This window comes from Strongyloides ratti (genome assembly GCF_001040885.1).
Source record: "Strongyloides ratti genome assembly S_ratti_ED321, chromosome : 2".
Taxonomy (NCBI): Eukaryota; Metazoa; Nematoda; class Chromadorea; order Rhabditida; family Strongyloididae; genus Strongyloides; species Strongyloides ratti.
Window position 1 is genome coordinate 13,769,154 of NC_037308.1, and position 19,247 is coordinate 13,788,400.

The 19,247-nt window shown below is 24.2% G+C and overlaps 6 protein-coding genes across 6 annotated transcripts; 5 read left to right on the top strand and 1 right to left on the bottom strand.

Moving 5' to 3' along the window:
* Positions 1 to 313: 313 nt before the first annotated feature.
* On the top strand, positions 314 to 5,689 carry SRAE_2000438700 (Fibronectin, type III domain and Immunoglobulin-like fold domain-containing protein; the record flags this gene model as incomplete). The annotated part of the gene is made up of 2 exons (XM_024643253.1): positions 314 to 5,578; positions 5,627 to 5,689. The coding sequence occupies 2 exons, from the start codon at positions 314 to 316 to the stop codon at positions 5,687 to 5,689; spliced, it is 5,328 nt and encodes a 1,775-aa protein (XP_024508940.1).
* A 1,024-nt stretch (positions 5,690 to 6,713) lies between these two features.
* Positions 6,714 to 6,962, top strand: SRAE_2000438800 (Hypothetical protein; the record flags this gene model as incomplete). The annotated part of the gene is made up of 1 exon (XM_024643254.1): positions 6,714 to 6,962. The coding sequence occupies one exon, from the start codon at positions 6,714 to 6,716 to the stop codon at positions 6,960 to 6,962; it is 249 nt and encodes an 82-aa protein (XP_024508941.1).
* Positions 6,963 to 8,769: 1,807 nt separating this feature from the next.
* SRAE_2000438900 (Double-stranded RNA-binding domain-containing protein) lies at positions 8,770 to 9,865 on the top strand (the record flags this gene model as incomplete). The annotated part of the gene is made up of 2 exons (XM_024643255.1): positions 8,770 to 8,952; positions 9,002 to 9,865. 2 exons carry the CDS (start codon positions 8,770 to 8,772, stop codon positions 9,863 to 9,865), a joined length of 1,047 nt encoding a protein of 348 aa, XP_024508942.1.
* Positions 9,866 to 10,072: 207 nt separating this feature from the next.
* Positions 10,073 to 10,904, top strand: SRAE_2000439000 (Phosphatidic acid phosphatase type 2/haloperoxidase domain-containing protein; the record flags this gene model as incomplete). The annotated part of the gene is made up of 3 exons (XM_024643256.1): positions 10,073 to 10,151; positions 10,194 to 10,849; positions 10,902 to 10,904. 3 exons carry the CDS (start codon positions 10,073 to 10,075, stop codon positions 10,902 to 10,904), a joined length of 738 nt encoding a protein of 245 aa, XP_024508943.1.
* Positions 10,905 to 12,606: 1,702 nt separating this feature from the next.
* Positions 12,607 to 16,665, top strand: SRAE_2000439100 (Canalicular multispecific organic anion transporter 1; the record flags this gene model as incomplete). Its single annotated transcript, XM_024643257.1, has 2 exons — positions 12,607 to 16,506; positions 16,558 to 16,665. 2 exons carry the CDS (start codon positions 12,607 to 12,609, stop codon positions 16,663 to 16,665), a joined length of 4,008 nt encoding a protein of 1,335 aa, XP_024508944.1.
* A 581-nt stretch (positions 16,666 to 17,246) lies between these two features.
* On the bottom strand, positions 17,247 to 18,432 carry SRAE_2000439200 (FMN-dependent dehydrogenase domain and Alpha-hydroxy acid dehydrogenase, FMN-dependent family and Aldolase-type TIM barrel domain-containing protein; the record flags this gene model as incomplete). The annotated part of the gene is made up of 2 exons (XM_024643258.1): positions 17,247 to 18,240; positions 18,284 to 18,432. 2 exons carry the CDS (start codon positions 18,430 to 18,432, stop codon positions 17,247 to 17,249), a joined length of 1,143 nt encoding a protein of 380 aa, XP_024508945.1.
* Between the last annotated feature and the right edge of the window lie 815 nt (positions 18,433 to 19,247).

Consider the following 19,247-nt stretch of genomic DNA (forward strand, 5'->3'; position numbering starts at 1 on the left):
ATTAAAGTATATTATTTTATTTATGACGTTTTTATAATTTTTTTTTTTAAAATACTTTAAATACCTAAATATAACAATAAATTTTATTGTTCTTTTTTAATTTCAGCTAGTAACATTATATTGTTAAAAAAAGTATAAAATATTTGTTACCATCCAGGTTCAGGCTATTATTTTATTTAATATTTTTTGATAAAATTTATAATTTTATATATATTTTTATTACTATATACTAAAATATCATATTTATAATATACATATTCTTTTTTTTTTGTCTCTAATATAATATTTGAAATAAGATTTACCTATTCTAATTATGACAATTGCTGCATGTTCAATTGTCACGTCACCACCACCAACACAACCACCAACAGCTGATAATAGTAATAGCAATATGGATAAAAATATTGATAAACCACTAGAACAACATATAAAACAAGGTATTGAAAGTATGTCTTCTGAAACAACAAATTCTACTCATTCTCGTGGACGAAATAAGGCAAGTGAATCTAGTGAATCTAGTGAGGATAGTGAATCTAGTGGACTTGGTGGTTCACAAAAAGATCATACATTAAATACTGATGATGAATCAGAGACACTTGAACAAATGAATGAAGAAGAAAATAAAAATGTTATTCATTATTTAGGAAAGATAAATGAGGAAAATGAAAAAAAAAATATTAGTAAAGAATTACATGATGATTCACCTAATAATGGTGACGAAGAAAATGATAATAATAATAAAAAAATAAATGAATATGTGAATAAAGAAGAGGAGGAAGAGGATGCTACTCAGGAAACTCAAATTTTATCCGATGAATATGATGGAATATTTGAAGAAAAAGAAATTTATAATTCTAATGATGAAAATGATAAACAAATATTAGATAAAGAAGAAATTTGTAATGAAATTGAAAATGATATTTATGAGGATGTTTCAGTTAATGGTGACTACTCAACTGATAATGAAAGGAAAAGTAAATTAAAAAGTAATTATGAAAATGGTAATTCTAATCAAGATAATGAAGGAGAAATTTCAAATGATGAAAATATTGATCCAGATAATAGTAATATATGTCAAAATGAAAATATTCCTAGTCAAAATGATGTGGTGATGGAAGATGAAGAAGAAGAAATAAATAATAGATCTCAACAAAATTCCTCTATAGGATATTCTACAAATGATGTACCACGTTATTCAAATGAAAGATTAATGTCAGATAATTATGGAACAACTTCAATTAAATCACAACAACAACCACCACCAGAAGGTACATATATTAATGGTGTTTGGATACCAAATAGTAGATTATCACATCTTCAACAAATGACATTTAATGGTTTACAATTTCAGCCTATACCTGGTTTTCCACAATATTTAGTTCCACCTCCAGTACCAATGATGCAACAAATGGTTACACAAGTATCACCACAAAATATTAATTCACAATCATTACAAACAATGGCAAATGAAAATAATCCAAATGTACAAAATCCATTATCAACAATACCATCTCTTCAAGCATTTATTATGCCACAACATCTTTATCCATACTTTGTTGATAATCGTTTTTCTGATTTTAGAAATATAGTTGCTACTGGCCCAACAACAATTAATGCACCAATCCCATCTGAAGAAGGTTATGATTTATTTTTACATTTACAGGAAGGTGAATCTATATCATTATGTGTTGGATCACCTGATATGTCAAAATTAACTGGACCAATAAGTATGAGATGGGTTGCCAGACCAGGTGTTATACCAACAGCATTACCATTAATAGTACCTCCTGGACATATTGTACAACAATTAATTGATGAAAGAGGTATCTTACGTCATATGATTTTATCACCAGATTCACAAGTATATCATAACGATAAAGAAAAAAATAATAATATTTCTAATATATCATCAAATAATAATAGTAATAACAATATTATTCTTAATTGTAATAATACAAAACAACAACAAAATAATAATGGTAATAATAATAATATAAATAATAGTGGAATGTTAAGACCAAGAAGTCATACAACATCACTTCATTATAATAAAGGTGATCGTAATTCACCATCTGAAATTGGTGGAAGAAATATTAATTATCATGGAAAAAATAATAGAATGTCATCAGGAGTTAATAATTTTAGTGGTAATAATAACAAAAATCATAGTAATACTAATTTAACATTATCAAATAATAGACCTCAACAACAAAATAATTATCACCATACAAATGCAGGTCATTCTGTTGGTGGAAATCAAAATACAAGATATAATAATAGTCATACTAAACAACAACAACAACAACATACACAATATGATAATTATTCACAAAATAATAATAATCATAAAAATGTTACTTTTGAACCATATGAAATTGAATATTTACATCAAGTATTATCATCAATTACCTCACCACAATTAATACGTTGTGGTTCTAGAGAAGCTGAAATTTCATGGAATGAAATTGATATAAAAGAATTATTATTACATAATAATACTTCATCATCATTAAATATTGAATCATCAGAATTTACTTATGAAGTATTTTTATATGAACATTCAGAGAGTGGTCGATTAATATTAAATCAAACAGCTGATTGTAATCAATTAAAAATGAAATTATTAAAATTAAAACCATTTACAAATTATTGGGTAAATATGAGAGTTGCTTTAATTGATCGTGATATATATGGATCACCATCAAAATATCTTTCATTTAAAACAAATCCATCAGTACCAGATGCTCCATCATCAGTTAAATGTATATCAAAATCAGCTACATGGGTTCAAATAACATGGAAATATCCAAATAATAATGGTAGTCCTATAAGTAATTTTATTGTACAATTTGCTAAAAATAAACTTGATCCATTTGATAAAGTATGGGAAGGTTTAAGTGATACATGTAAAATAACTGATCTTGAACCATCATCAAGTTATAGAGTTAGAATTATAGCTGTTAATAGTGAAGGTAATAGTGAACCTAGTTTAATGATACCAGTTAATACTTATGCTGTTCATAAAAATACAACACCAACAAAACCACCAAATCTTCCAACTGTTGTTGAAGTTGGTGCTGAAAAAGTTAAAATAAGATGGGATGAAAATCAAAATACAAATGATATTAAAGGAAATTTTAATAATAATAAAAATAATCAACATCATTCACTACTTATTTATACACTTGAAATGTGTGAAGTTAATGATAAAGTTATCTCAAAATTAACAACAGTACCAAAACATAAATATATTTTTAATACAGCTATTGTTGATGTTTTTCCTGATAAAGAATATCAATTTAGGATTGCTGTATCACATCCAAATGGTAATTGTGTACGTAGTGACTGGGTAACTGTACATACACCATCAAAAGATGGTAATATTGAAAGATTTTCTGATATTGCACCAAAAGGTATTGTATTTATGCCAACACCAATTAATTTAAAAAGATTACGTACACTTGATAATGATGCAATTGAAATTGGTTGGCAATATACTGGTAAAGAAGATGTATATTATATATTAGAAGGTTGTTATTCAACTGATTGTATTAATTGGAAAGTTATTTATAATGGTAAAATGAATTCATATGTTAATAAAGATATTAAACTTTCTGCATTTCGTGTACGTGCTGTTAATTGTGATGAACAAAGTTCAGCATGGTCAGAAGTAATGTTTGTTGTACGTAAAAAAAATTCTAATGATAAGTATTTTGGTAATATTAATGATTCACATTCTCCTAGTATTGGTAAACCACCCTGTTCAACACAACCAAAATTTTCTAATATAACATCAAATTCTGTTAAAGTTTCATGGAAATTAGTATTTTTTAATTCACAAAAAAATGATGAATGTAATATTAATGAAAATAATTCTATAACACCACATTATTCTCTTAATTCATTTATTGCATCAAATACACCAGTATTTTATGAATTACAAAGAGTTGATACAACTCCTCTTATTATATATTCCGGTGATGTTCCAGAGTATACAATTGAAGATCTTAATGCAATGGAACATTTACAAGTACGTGTACGTGCTGTAGCTATTGATAAAATGGGTGTTAGAAATGAAGGAGATTGGAGTTGTATTGGTAGTTGTTGTACATTATCATCATTACCAAGTAAACCATTAAATCTTAAAATACAAACAGTCTCTGGAACATTAGGACAAAATAAATGTGGTGTAAAATTATTAATTTGGAATGAACCATCTGAATTAAATGGTTGTGAAATTATTGAATATAAAATTTATAAATTTCAGGAAGAAATTAATGAAAATACTACTAATGATAAAAATAATAGACGTTTTGAATATTTTTCATCAACTATAGATACAAATTTAATGTTAGATAATCTCATTCCAAATCAAAAATATATATTTACTGTATCAATTTTAACAAATCTCGGTGAAAGTGAACAAAGTGATAGTATTGAATTTATAACAGAACAATCTGTACCATTTCCTCCATCATATTTTGATATTATAGATATAACAACAAATTCATTTGAAGTAATATGGAAAAAACCAAAAACTAAAAGTAATGAAATAACAAAATATTGTTTAGAAATATATAATGGTAATAAATGTGAATCAATGAAAGCTGTTAGAGATTGTGAAACAATACCAATGGAAATATTTTATACAGAACCAGATATTAATAATAAAATAATAACTGATTTAAAATCTGAAACACCATATTTTGTTAAACTTTATGGTATATCAAAAACAGGTAAAGGTATTGAAGTAATAAAGCTTGTTAATACATTGCCTAAACCACCATCACCACCAAATTTAATAGTTTTATTAGCAGCAAGTAATTTTTTAAAAATTAAAATAAATGCACCAAATGATATAAATTATTTTTCATTAGAACAAGAAATTGAAGGTGATTTTGAGGAAATTTATCATGGTGAATTAAGGACAATTAAGGCAAAAAATTTAGATGAAAATACATTTTATAATTTCCGTATTCGAGCTGCATTTCATCAATCTCATCCATTTGGTGATTATTCATCTACTTATACATTTAAAACATCTCATACACCACCACCACAATTAAAAGCTTCTCCTACAATAACAGAAATTTCTCAGGGTACATTTAACATTGAATGGCCACATGTTAAAATGACTGGCATACAAGATAATGATGATGTTATATGTTATCGTCTTCAAATAACTAATAGATTTGGTAAAGAAAAAAATGGTGAACCATGGAAAACAATATATGAAGGAACAAATAATTCATTTATCTATGAATCAGACAATGGAAGTTTAGTTTACTCTAAACAAATTCGTATAATTGTCATTAAATTTGTAGATGGAATGGAAGTACAATCATTACCTAGTCCAACATTTAATTTTAAACCTATATTAACACATTCAGTACCAGATTCACCCAGAAAAAGGAATGGTAATAATGGTAAAATAGATGATTCAAATTCTTCAACAATATCTACCTCTCCAACTAAGATTAATAAAAGCATGATTGGTAGTAGTAAAAGGAGATGGTGGATAGTAAATTTTTGTAGGCGACATGCACGTGATATTAAAATGGGGGTTTTATGTATTATTGTAAGTCTTGCAATTATTCGACCCTTCATTAATGAACCCTATTTTCAGTTAGCATTTGTCGCAATATGTATTATTTCAGCATTCTTTACCAGAATGACTAGTGGAAAATAGATGCATGTTTCAAAAAAAAAAAAAAGTTTCTAAACTTTAAATTTTGGTAAAGAAATTGCATGTATTAAAATATTAACAAATGCCAAAAAAAAAGGATTATGTAATATGTATCAAAAATTATTCAAGTTAAACAAAAAAAAAAGTTATTATATTTTAATGAGTAAAGTTTTAATTTTCAGATTTTTTTTTTAGATCCTTTGTATTGTTGTTTTTTACATATCCTCTTTTTAGATACACACTTTGTACACACATTAAACAAAAAAAAAACAATTATTAATGTATATTTATAAATATAAATATTTTGTCTTCTTTTCTAATTTACAACTTAAAATATTAATAATTTAATGAAAAGAACTGTATATTTCTATATTTTAATTATTTAAAAATTTATTATCATTTAAAAATTTTACCATTCTTTTTTACTAAATATTACTGCAGATATTATAATTGTTATATAAAGAAAGAAATTTTTTTTTTACTTTTATTTTAATTTATTATGAAATTGTGTAATTATAACGATGAATAAAATTATTATTTTTAATTAAATTTTTAATTTATAAATGAAGATGAATAAATTTATAAATACTTTAAATATTTTTCATGTTTTTAAAAAGACAATAAATGTGAATTATATTTTATTAATTAGTTGTTTATAAATGATTGTTTTTAAAAATTTTTATCCTATCTTTTTTGTTCTGGTAATTATATTTCTTTACAATTAATCTTTATAATAATATAAAATCAACATTTTTTTCATCTATTTGACGTCACTTTCAAGATGTATGATCTTTTGATTCTTTGAAAAAGATACTCGCCAAAATATATTTTACGAATAAGTAAAGTATTAGTATAAATAATATGATGGCGCGACCTTCAGTATAAATAAAAATTTCTTGATTTTAACATTTAATTTTGACGTTACATTTATTCGATAAATGGGTCTTATTAGTGTTTCTTCTTTATAATTTTGTATATAAATAAATTTTCTGCATTTGATATATCAAAATAAATTTATAATATTATTATGGCTACTTTTTGGAATCTTTTGTCATTATTTGTATTACTTGTAACATTGCAATTTTCTGGAGCACAATATTATGGTGGAATGTATCGTCCTTATGGTATGTATGGTGGTCCATATGGAGGATATAGGCCCTATGGAATGTATGGGGGACCTTATGGACCTTATGGAGGATATAGACCAATGATGTCACCAACTGGTCGTGCTTTAGTTGGATTGGGACTTCTTGCTAGTTCAGTTGGAAAAAAATAAATTTTTTTTTCTATTCTTGAATGATGAAAATTCTACAACATCTGTAGATATAAGATATATATATATATATATCCATATTTTGTATTATAATAAATGTTACATATTATAAAATTTATATATTTATTTTTTTTTATAATATTTTATACGAAACTCATTTAAATATTTCTGCAGTTATATTTTATATGTTAAAAATATTTTTAAAGAAATAATTCACTATTCATAAAAATATTTCTTTTAAAATTTACATGTACTTTAAAAGTTTTTTAAATCATTTATTTTATATCTATTTTACATAACATATGTGCAAACATATTTCCTGGAGATTGTTTGAATGAATTTATAATTAAAAATAATGTTCATGTTCACAAGATTATTTTTTAAAATAAAACAAAAATGAATTGAAATGATTTTGTTAAATCTATAAAAAAAAATTGTTTACCATAAAATATATAGTAAGAAACAAATTTAAAAATCGTTGAATTACTATAATTATGTCATTTCAAAATTTCCAGGGATTTTTTTTTAAAAAAACAAAAATTTAATTAATTATTTTTATTTAAAACAACATTTAAAAATAATTTATTTCAATGAGCGTAAAAATATATAATATCTTTTATTGGTAAAACATCTTATATACAATAAAAATAATTAAAAAGTTGGTTAAATTGAATTAATATACTATAAATTAAAAGTATTAATTTTTTATGACATGATAAATAATCTTTTCATAATAAAGTTATAAAAATAAATTTTTTATATTAAAGTACAAATTTAATTGTTCAGAATTTTTTATTTTAATTACCTTCAAACAAAACGCTTCTTTTACCGTTTCAAAAAAAAGTTAAATTACTTATTTAAATTATATATATATACTTTACGACAAAAATATTTCTGTGATAAAAATAGAAAGTTCAAAATTTACATCTTCAAATTAACTTGTAATTAAATGTATTTCATTTTTTTTTTAAATTTGATTACTTTTTTAGTTGAATTATACAGTACTTCTGTTTTTATGAAAAAATGTTTATTTTTAACATAATAAAAAATTAAAATAATTTTTAAAAATAAAATTTAAATTAGAATTTTTTAAATTCCACCACACAAAAAATGAATTTAATATGTATGCTTATTTTAATACTGTATTTACAAAAATATATTATCAGATTATTTTCTTTGATGATAAAATTAAAAAAATACATTTTTTTTTTTTTGCAAAATATTTACTTTTATACAAAGGTAAGTGATAACTTTTTCATTACTTACTATAACAAACGTAAAATAACCAGTAATAATTATTGTCATCTATATAAATAAGATTAAAATAAATGTAATTTTAATTTTAAAACAAAATTATCTTTTAAAGAAAAAGAAATAATAAGATCAATGATATAAACTAAGATTTATAATGTTTTAGATAAAATTATACTTTAAAAAAAATAAATATTTTTAGTTTGTTTAAAGTTGAATGTATTAAGAGTACTTTGAACAACAATTTATTAAATTCTTTGTGCTGATACTAGCTATAATGTATGTTAACATAAAAAACACTTGTATAATTGTTATTCTAAAAATCAAAAAATTATTTACAAAAATTAAAACGAAAATGAGAAAAACGATTTTATCTTTTATTTATTCAAACAAAAATCAATTTCCATTGAAAAGAAATTTTTAAATATATAATTCAAAGGATATTTGTTACATTTTTATAATTGCCTTCCAACTATACGCTAACAAATTTCTTCATAGGATTTTTCTTAAAAAAAAAAATTACTAAAAAAAAACTATATAATACTTCAATTTATATATTATGGTTTTTGGTGAAGAGAAAATGTCGGAAGGATTACTAAATAACAACAAGACACATTCTTTCGATGAAGAAATTAATGAAAAAAGTACAAATTTAAATATAGTTATTGATGTAAAAGAAGATTTTGCCGATAAAAGTGATGATGAAGATTTATTTGATAGTGTTATACAAAATGACTTACAGGTAATTTATTAAAAAATAAAAATTTATATCTTGATATTTTTATAAAAAGAATTCAACAAAAAATAGTGACGAAATTAATTCTGATGAGTGGATTGTTAATAATATTGAAGTACCAAATACTTGCTCATTTAAAAAAAAGGGATTAAGCTTATTACCATTTAAATCTAAATTTGATGAGTTATTTACTGATTCATATGAATTAGAAAAAAAAGAAAATGATATGTTTGAAATGAATGTCATTGATTCATTTTCTGATGGTTTTTATTGTACATATGTTAAAGAAATAGGTAATGATAATGTTAAAGATAGACCTGGATATAGTTTTTTAACATTATTAAGTAGTGTAGGAAAACATTTGGGATATAAAATTAAAGAAACATCTAAAACAATTTTTACAACAGGTTCCAAAAGACAACTTCTTTATAATACAAATACAACAACATTTGGTAAAAGAAAAGCAACATATACTCATCCATCAAAGATTACTGCAAGGCATATGTGTGCTAGGGACATTCTTTATCAATTAATTGAAGATGGTTTTTATGAAAAATATGGTATTCCAGGTAAAAATAAAGAAGAATGTATTAAATTTTTAGATACTGTTATGCCAAATTTACCTAAACAAAGTATTACTGATAAAAGAGCTGATAGAGATAGAAATCCAACTGCCATTTTAAATGAATTTTGTCAAAAAAGACATTTTCCCTTACCAGAATGGGAAAAAGATGACATTCAATTTAGTAAAAATAACCAACCTATTCATAGTGGTACATTACATGTACATATATGGAAAACAAAGGGTCAAGGTACAAGTATAAAAAAAGCCAGAAATGATGCTGGTGAAAAAATGCTTGATATAGTAGAAGAATTTGAGGCTAATAACCCACTTCTAAATCCATATATTTTTGATTAACAGATATTTGTGTAATAATTTAAGTAATTTATATAAAATAAATATTTTTTTTAACTTTAGTATTTAACTAGTAAATTTTGTATGTTAGTGATTTTTTTTTTTCCATTCTATCCTATCACGAAAAATTTTTTAATGTTTTAAAAATTATAATTATTATTTGGACAAAAAGTCTTCTTTTCTTATCCAATTTTTTTTTTAATTAAAAAAATGAGTAATATTATAAGTATAAATCTATTTCCATATTCCCTCTCTGGTAGATATTACAAAAAATGGAATAAAGAAGAAAGTAGATTTATACCAAATACTTGGCTATCATTAATTTTTCTAGCAATTGACGTGGCAGTAACCCTAATAATATTAATTCTTATCTATAATTTTGGAGTCCGCCAAGCAATAACACCAACAATTAGAGGATTCTCATGTTCTGATACAAGTATACGTAATGAATTTTATATTAATACTATTTCAACAAAACATTTACTCTTTGTGACACTAGCATTACCATTTCCTGTCATAATTGGTTCAATATTTATTAATAATTTAAGAAGAAATATTGCTTTAACGCCTTCAGCAATAGCTGCACAAACATCTTATTTCTATTTACATTATATTATTATATATTTTTTTATGACCGTTGGTTTAGAAATTATTAAATGTAAAGTAGGGAGACTAAGACCACATTTCATAACTGTTTGCCAACCAGACTTATCAATATGTGATAAAAATCCTAATGCTTGGATTGATGAGATTACATGCAATACTACTACAAGAAGAGATAGAAATATTAGAAGTTCATTTCCATCAGGTCATGCTGCTGCTGCAGTCTTTGCAACATTTTATGTATTTAATTTTGTAAGAACTATCATCAAGAGTAAAGCATTAGAAGCTGTTATATTTAAATATGGAATTATTTCTAGTTACATAGTGTGGACATTTATTTGTGCTATAACTCGTATCACAGATTTTTGGCATTTTACATCAGATGTAATTTTTGGTGCTTTCTTTGGAATGATTTCTCATTATTTCCTTTTTAAAGTAGTACCTCCATATTTCCCCAGTAAAGAAGATTAAGAAAAGGATGAGAATAGATGAAGACATTAATTTTTGTCTATATATATTCATTGTTTAAACGTCACTTAATATCATAAACTATTGTTATAAAAATTGTACCTTATATTTTAACAACATTATGTTTATGACTAATATTTTTATATTGCCAATTTATATTAAGTACATTTCTTGTTATAACTTTATAGATAATTGATAGAAGTAAACTAACTATACTACATACTATAAAAGATATCTTTTGAGTGGTTTAAAGTACATGATACATTGTAAAGCTAAACTTTACAATAATTGTAACTATATTTTTCATAAGTTTAATTGTATAATAATTTTCTTCTTTATACTAGACATATGATAATCTATTATTTTTATTAACTTTTAATTTTTTTATGTTTTGTTATTTATTACGTTATCCCGCAACGAAAAATACTTAAGAAAAAAAAAAGAAGTACATTTGAGATATTTAAATTTCTGGTGAATTAAATCTAATCTGTGTTTATTGTCTGGTATCAAATATTTTTAATTCTACATATAAAAGAAAATAAAAATATTTACTAATGTTTATATTTAACTTAAAAAAAATTTAAAAAACACATTTTTTATTATTAGAGATTAAATTTATTTTAGTTAAAAGAATTTAAAATTCATATTCCATATTGTATTCAATTAAAAATCTATATAAAATTTAAAAAAAAAGAGGTGGCTTTTATTATACAAAAAATTTTATTGAATTATCTTTATTAAAGTTAATTTTTTTTTTACTAAATTTAAACTCTGCTGGTATTTTATATTTTTTTGTTCACTCTTGATTTCCATATTATTGATAGTAAAAACTTATGTGTATTTGAGAATGTTTATCAGTTTAGTAGCATATAATGACAGTATATATTTATAATTACAGAATTCTCGAAAAAAGAATATTTATGTGAACAAGTAAATGTGTAATATCATACACTTAACAATGCATAAACTTTTATAAAAATTATAAATAATCATTTCTTTTGTTGACCATTACTATCAGTACTTATAATATAGATAGAATATAAATTACTAAAAGGGAAGACATAAATGTTTAAATATTAACATTATATGGTGCAATAAATTCTAAAAAAAATTTATAAAAGTAATCGAATTAATATCTTCTTCCACCTTTTATTTTATTTTCAAATATTAAATATTATTTTAAAATTTATTTACTCTTTTTATTGTTTTATTTTCATTGAAATTTTTTAATACATTTTTTTGATGTAATTTAATCTCTCTAAAACATATTATATAAATACAAAATTTTTGATCTGTCATGGTAATAATTTATTATAGTTATCTGCCAATCCTCCATTACTTTGGAGTTGCATATATATTACTTCCCTTCAAGACGGAAGATTTGTTTTTGACCATTATATTATATTAAACATCATTTCATTTTCCAATTTCATCATATATCGTTATTTCTTATCAAAAATTCTTATCAATATTTTTTGATCATAATCATGGTATATAATAACTTATTTTTGTATACGTTTAAGTTAATTTGCTTTTTTTTTCTATTTTTATTAATTATTTTATTTTTAATATTTTTTTTATAGGATATTTTAATAATTATTGAAAAAAAAAGAAAAAATTAATTTATTGTTATATTTAATAGTAGAAAAAATTATACATTGTCATCCTCATAAATGATGGAAAGGTCCTCTAATCGCAATTCAATTATAAAGAATGATGAAAATACTACAAAAATTGGTCCCCAAATACCATTAGTCAATTGTAAAAGTAGAACAATTGATTCAGGAAGAACAGATAATTTTTTAACAAATCTTGATCGTGCAAATTGGTTATCTTATTCAACATTTAGTTGGGTTTTACCATTTCTTTTTAAAATTAAATCAGAAAGAACAGAAAGTGGTGTACCATTTACTGTTCCATTATTTGATTCAATTGATGTTAATGTACAAAGATTAGAAATTTTATGGAAAAATGAATTAAGAAATAATGCAAATAATCCATCATTATTAAAATGTGTTATAACATTTTTAAAATCAAGACTTATTTTATCATGTTTTGTTTTTGCTTTTTGTCTTATATTTGGTTTTATTGGTCCTACCTGTTTTGTTAGATCAATTATTCATTTTGCTGAAGAACCAACATCATTACCAGATGGTAATATTAATTATCGGGCGGGTTTTATTTTTGTTGGATTATTATTTGCTGTTGAAGTTGCTAGAGTTATTTCATATGGTGCAACATGGGCTATATCATATCGTACTGGTATACGTGTTCGTGGAGCTGTTCTTGGATTATTATATAAAACTTTATTAAATGTTAGATCAATGAAAGGCAAAACAGCATCAGAAATTGTTAATATTTATGCTAATGATGGTCAAAGAATATTTGATGCTGTTACTTTTGCACCACTTGTTTTAATTGGTCCTACCGTACTTTTTGGTGGTATGGCATATTTATGGTATAAAGTTGGATGGTTATCATTATTGGGAATTTTTGTTTTTTTATTATGTGATGCTCTTCAAGCAGTCTTAGGAATAACAATGGTTCGTTTTAGAGCATTAGCTATAAAAACAACTGAAAAAAGAATGTCTGTTATGGGTGAAATAATAAGATGTATTCGTGTTATAAAAATGAATGCTTGGGAAGATTTATTCATAGATAAAATTGAAGCTTTAAGAAAAGAAGAACAAAAATATTTAAAAACAGCTGGTTATGCACAATCTTTTGCTATTGCTTTTGGTACTATTGTTCCTGTACTTGCTATGATTGTAACAGTTTTAGCTATTGTTATTAAAGGACAAGATTTTGCTGCATCTGATGCATTTTCAATGATTACTGTTTATTTTGTTATGCTTTTTGGAATTCGTATGATTCCATATGGTGCAAGATATTTATCTGAATCTGTTGTTGCAATGAGAAGAATTCAAGCAATATTACAATTTCCTTCTACCTTTGAAATAGAAAATATGCCTAGAAATCCAGGTGTTGCTATTAGTTTAAATGATGCTTCATTTGAATATGATAAAATTTATGTTGAACCATCTACAAGAAAAGATAAAAAAGGAAATGAGGAAGTTGAAGAATTAAAAAGTAAAGAAGATAATGAAAATTGTGGTTTTACTTTAAGTAAACTTAAATTAACAGTAAAAAAACAAGAATTAATTGGAATATGTGGTCCATTAGGTTCTGGTAAAAGTTCTTTATTAACAGCATTAAATGGACATATGGATAATATAAGTGGAGAATATAGAATTAATGGATCAATTGCATTTGTTGGTAAAGATCCATGTATTCAAACAACAACCATTAGAAATAATATCATTTTTGGTCAACCATTTAATACTTCACTCTATAATAAAGTTCTTGATGTTACAGAACTTTCTGAAGATATTGGAAGATTTCCGGCAAAAGATTTTACAGAACTTGGTGAACGTGGTACAACTTTATCAGGTGGTCAGAGGGCACGTATTGCTTTAGCTCGTGCATTATACGCAAATAAAGATATTTATTTATTAGATGATATTTTTTCAGCTCTTGATTGTGTTGTTGCTGAAAAAATATTTAAAAAAGCTATTATTGGTATGCTTCAATATAAAACAATTATTTTAGTTACATCAAATCCAGAATATCTTGCTAAATGTGGACGTGTTATATATATGGATAGTGGTAAAATTATTGAAAATGGTTCACATGAAGATTTATTAGAAACTTCAGATTTTTATAAAAATTTCTTTTCATCATTAAATATAAAAAAAGATTATGTTGATGAAGCTTCAAAAGAAATTATTCTTGAAAGTGATGATTCAAAATATGATAAATCATTTTATACACCAGAAAAAGATGGAAAAGTTATTGATGAGGAGGAAGATTATGGTTTACAGGGAATAAGTTGTAAAATTTATCATGAATATATTATTGCAGCTGGTGGATATATTATTTTAACTATTTTGTTATTTACATTTATTATAAATGTTGGTGCTACAATTTTTTCAACATTTTGGCTTACAAAATGGATGAAAAGTTCTCATGAATATGTAAATGTTACATCTAATGGAACAATTTTTAAACAACATTTATCATTAGCTGATAATGAATATACAACATATTATGCCACTATTTACGCAATCTCTCTTGTATTTCTTTTCTTTTCTGCTTTAATTAAAGCAATGGTATTTGTTAAAGTTTCACTTAAAGCATCAACAAATCTTCATAACAAAATGTTATATTCAGTTCTTCATGCTATGGTTAGTTTTTATGATTCAACACCTGTTGGTAGAATATTAAATAGATTTTCAAAAGATGTGGATGAAGTTGATGTTAAATTACCATTTTCTTCTGAAGCATTTCTACAAAATATGATTACTTGTATTGGATTTATGGCTGTAATTGCTTGGGTTTTCCCATTATTTATTTTATTTTGTATTCCAATTATGATTCTTTTTGCAATTTTCTTTAGCTTATTTCAATCTGGAATTAGGTCTCTTAAAAGAACAGAAAATTTATCAAGAAGTCCACTTTATGATCATATTACAGCATCTATTGAGGGATTTTCAACTATAAGATGCTATCGTCAAACAGAAAATTTTATCAAAAAATTTAACCAGAAATTTGATGAAAATTCTGGTGCTGTTTTAATGTTTCAATCTGCCACAAGATGGCAAGCAGTATGGTTAGATATTTTAGTTGTTCTCATAACAACTTGTGTTGCTGTATTCATTATTTGGTTAACTGGAGTTGTCAATCCAGCTGAAGCAGGTATGGCATTAGCTTTTGCAATACAAATGAGTGGTATTTTCCAATTTGCTGTTAGAAGTCAAACTGAACTTGAAGCTAAATTAACTTCTGTTGAAAGAATATCTTATTATTTTAATTCAATAACTCAAGAAACAAGATCAAATACAAGAAATGTTCCACAAAGTTGGCCAACAAAAGGTGATATTATTTTTGAAAATTTAAGAATGAGATATAGAATAAATATGAATCTTGCTTTAGATGATGTTTCACTTCATATTGAACCAAATGAGAAAATTGGTATTGTTGGTAGAACTGGTGCTGGAAAAAGTTCAGTTTGTAATGCTCTTTTACAATTATATCCACTACAAAATGGAAGAATAATAATAGATAGTATAGATATATCTGATGTTGACTTGAAACGCTTACGTTCCTCTCTTGCAGTTATACCACAGGAACCTGTTCTTTTTGCTGAAACTGTACGTTTTAATCTTGATCCAAAAGGAAACTATTCAGATAATGATATTTGGGATGCACTTGAAAAAACAAATATGAAAACTGTTGTTAGTAATTTACCACAAGGATTAGATTTTATGATAGAAGAAAATGGTTCGAATTTTTCTAGTGGAGAAAAACAACTTTTATGTTTAGCAAGAGCAATTTTAAGAAAATGTAAAATTGTTATTCTTGATGAACCTACAGCTTGTCTTGATGAACAAACAGATTTGGTCGTTCAAGAATGTGTTAATTCCAGTTTCCAAAACTGTACATTATTATTAATTGCACATAGATTAGGAAGTGTCTTAAATATGGATAAAATTTTATATATGGGAGATGGAAAAGTAAGTATTTTTAGTAAATATATATATATAATAATAATATTTTTATTTTAGATAATTGAATTTAACAAAACCAAAACATTAATTAAAGATAAAAATTCACAATTTAGAGCAATATTGTCGGGTACAAATTTAGTTATTGATTCAGAAAATGATACTTAAAAATCTCCTCAAACAATTTATATAACAAAAGTTAAATTTTTAACCTTTGATGAATAGTAATTTATCCTGGTTTTTCTTTCTACATTTATTATTGATAACGATCTTTTGTAGTATACTTTTCTTTTACCATTATTTAATGTTTTAACAATCTTTTTTTTTAATAAATTAATTGTAATACTTAATATTTTTATTTTAATATATTTTATTCATTTGTAATATAATTAAAATTATTGTTTAAATCTTTTTCACGTTTATTAAAACACATTTATTTTTTGAATGCTTGGTTACTACTAGTTAAGATGTCCTTGAAATATAACCATGATTACGTTATAATAAGTACTTCTTTATTTTTAGAAAACATTGAATATACCTATTTTAGTTTTGAATGTAGTAAACATTTATTATTAAATTCCAGACACCGAATCTTAATAATTATTTAATTTTACCGAATATTAAATTAAAATTAAATATAATAACTTTTATTTATTAAACCATTTAACAAACAAGTGGTACGTACGTGATGATTGTCATTTTTTTTTTAAAAGTAATTGTTAACAAACAAATAACCGTTTTTGGAACATCTATAATTTTGGTATAAAATCAGAATTTATAACTAAATTTTTTGCCTCTTTCATAAATTTAATCGAGTCACAACCAGATAACTTCATTGTTGTTGTAAATTCTTTCTTTAAGATGTCTAATACATGTGTTACACCACTTTCTCCACCAATAGTTAGACCATAAAGTATTGGCCTTCCAATAAAAGCCATATCTGCTCCAAGAGTAATAGCTTTAAATATGTCACTTCCACTACGAATACCTCCATCAATAAAAATTGGTATTCTCTTTTGGACACTCCTAACAATTTCAGGTAAAGCTTCGATTGTTGAAACTGTTGTGTCTAATTGTCTTCCACCATGATTAGAAACCATTATAGCTGCAGCACCAGATTCAATTGCTTTTTCTGCATCATCACCACGAAGAATACCTTTAATTATAACTGGAATTTTAGAATAATCAACAAGCCATTTAACATCTTCCCATGTTAATGATGGATCAAAAAAATTTGCAGAATATTTATTTAATTCAAATGTACCTAATCTAGAATTATTTTCTTTTTCCAAAATTGAAATTTTCTTTAAATTAGCCAACTCTAAATGATCAGGTAATTTAAAATCATTTCTTATATCTGCTCTTCTTGCACCTACAACAGGTGTATCAACAGTAAGGACAATAGCTTTAAAACCAGCAGCTTTAGCATTATCAACTAATTTCTTGGTAATTTCTCTATTTTTATAAACATATAATTGAAACCATAAATTAGAATCACCATCAATTTCCTTTTTTATATCAAAAACAGATATATTTCCCATTGTACTAAAAATAACTGGAACTTGAGCTTTATGACATGCTTTTGCTGTTAATTTTTCACCACCATCATGTGCTAATCTATGAAATGCTGAGGGTGAAATTCCTATTGGATAAGGAAATGAAAAAACTTGATTTCCAAGTTTGATGGTTATCTCTGTATTAATATTTGAAACATTTCTCAAACAAAACGGTCTTATCAACAAGCTAGAAAAATTTTAAATTAATATTAATAATATAATTAAATTACTTTTTATAGCTCTCTAAATTCCTCCTTAAAGTAATTTCATCGTCTGCACCACCTTTATAATAATCTCCGTATCTTTTCGGTAATTGTTTTAAAGCTTCATTTTCAATGTCATTAAGACATAACAATTTCTTATTTTGAGAAAGTTTCATATTTTTCTAGTAAGTTAGTAAATAACAAAAATAATTTATAATTCTTTTATCTTCAATTTATTAAGACTGAATATCTGAAAAAAAAAAGAAGTTTTCTTTCAGAATAAATAATATTTGTAAAAAAAAATTACGAAGAATCAAAAATTATTGACAACACGATAAGATATTACTTTTTTAACATTTCTAAAAAAATTTAAAACATCTGAAGTTTAAATGTCAGAAAAAATAACAGTATTTTCTGTTTTATTTTTTTCAAAGGATTAGAAAGTTACCCTGATAAATCATGAATAAAAAACAATATAAGCACTTAAGTTTAGTTCAAAGTTATTTCTTAAATATATTAAAAATGTTAATCAGAAATGATTGTATATCAAAAAAAAATATTTCAATATTTTCTATTGATTATTTAGTTTCTCTTTGAAGAATAAAACTGACCTCATTTGGAACTTCCGCTTCACTAAATATTTTCTCTATTCTAACCGTTTCTTCAACTGTCTCAAAAATAAATTATAAAAAAAGTTACACAAAAGTAATAACCATCTACTAAGGAGAATATTAATGATTAAAGATAGGTATATCATGGTTAAAAGTTTTAGACATCAATAAAAACAAAGAATATCACTACTCTAAGAAAAAAAAGAACAAGGTATACATTGGCTAAAATTTAATATATATAAGTAAAAAAATTAAAGTAATGATTTCTAAAATTTTAAACCAAATAAGGAACAATACTAGAAGGTAACTAAAAATCAAACTAATTTGTTTGAAGTTAAAACTTTTGTTACTAGTTTAAAATGATTAATATAATATTTTTT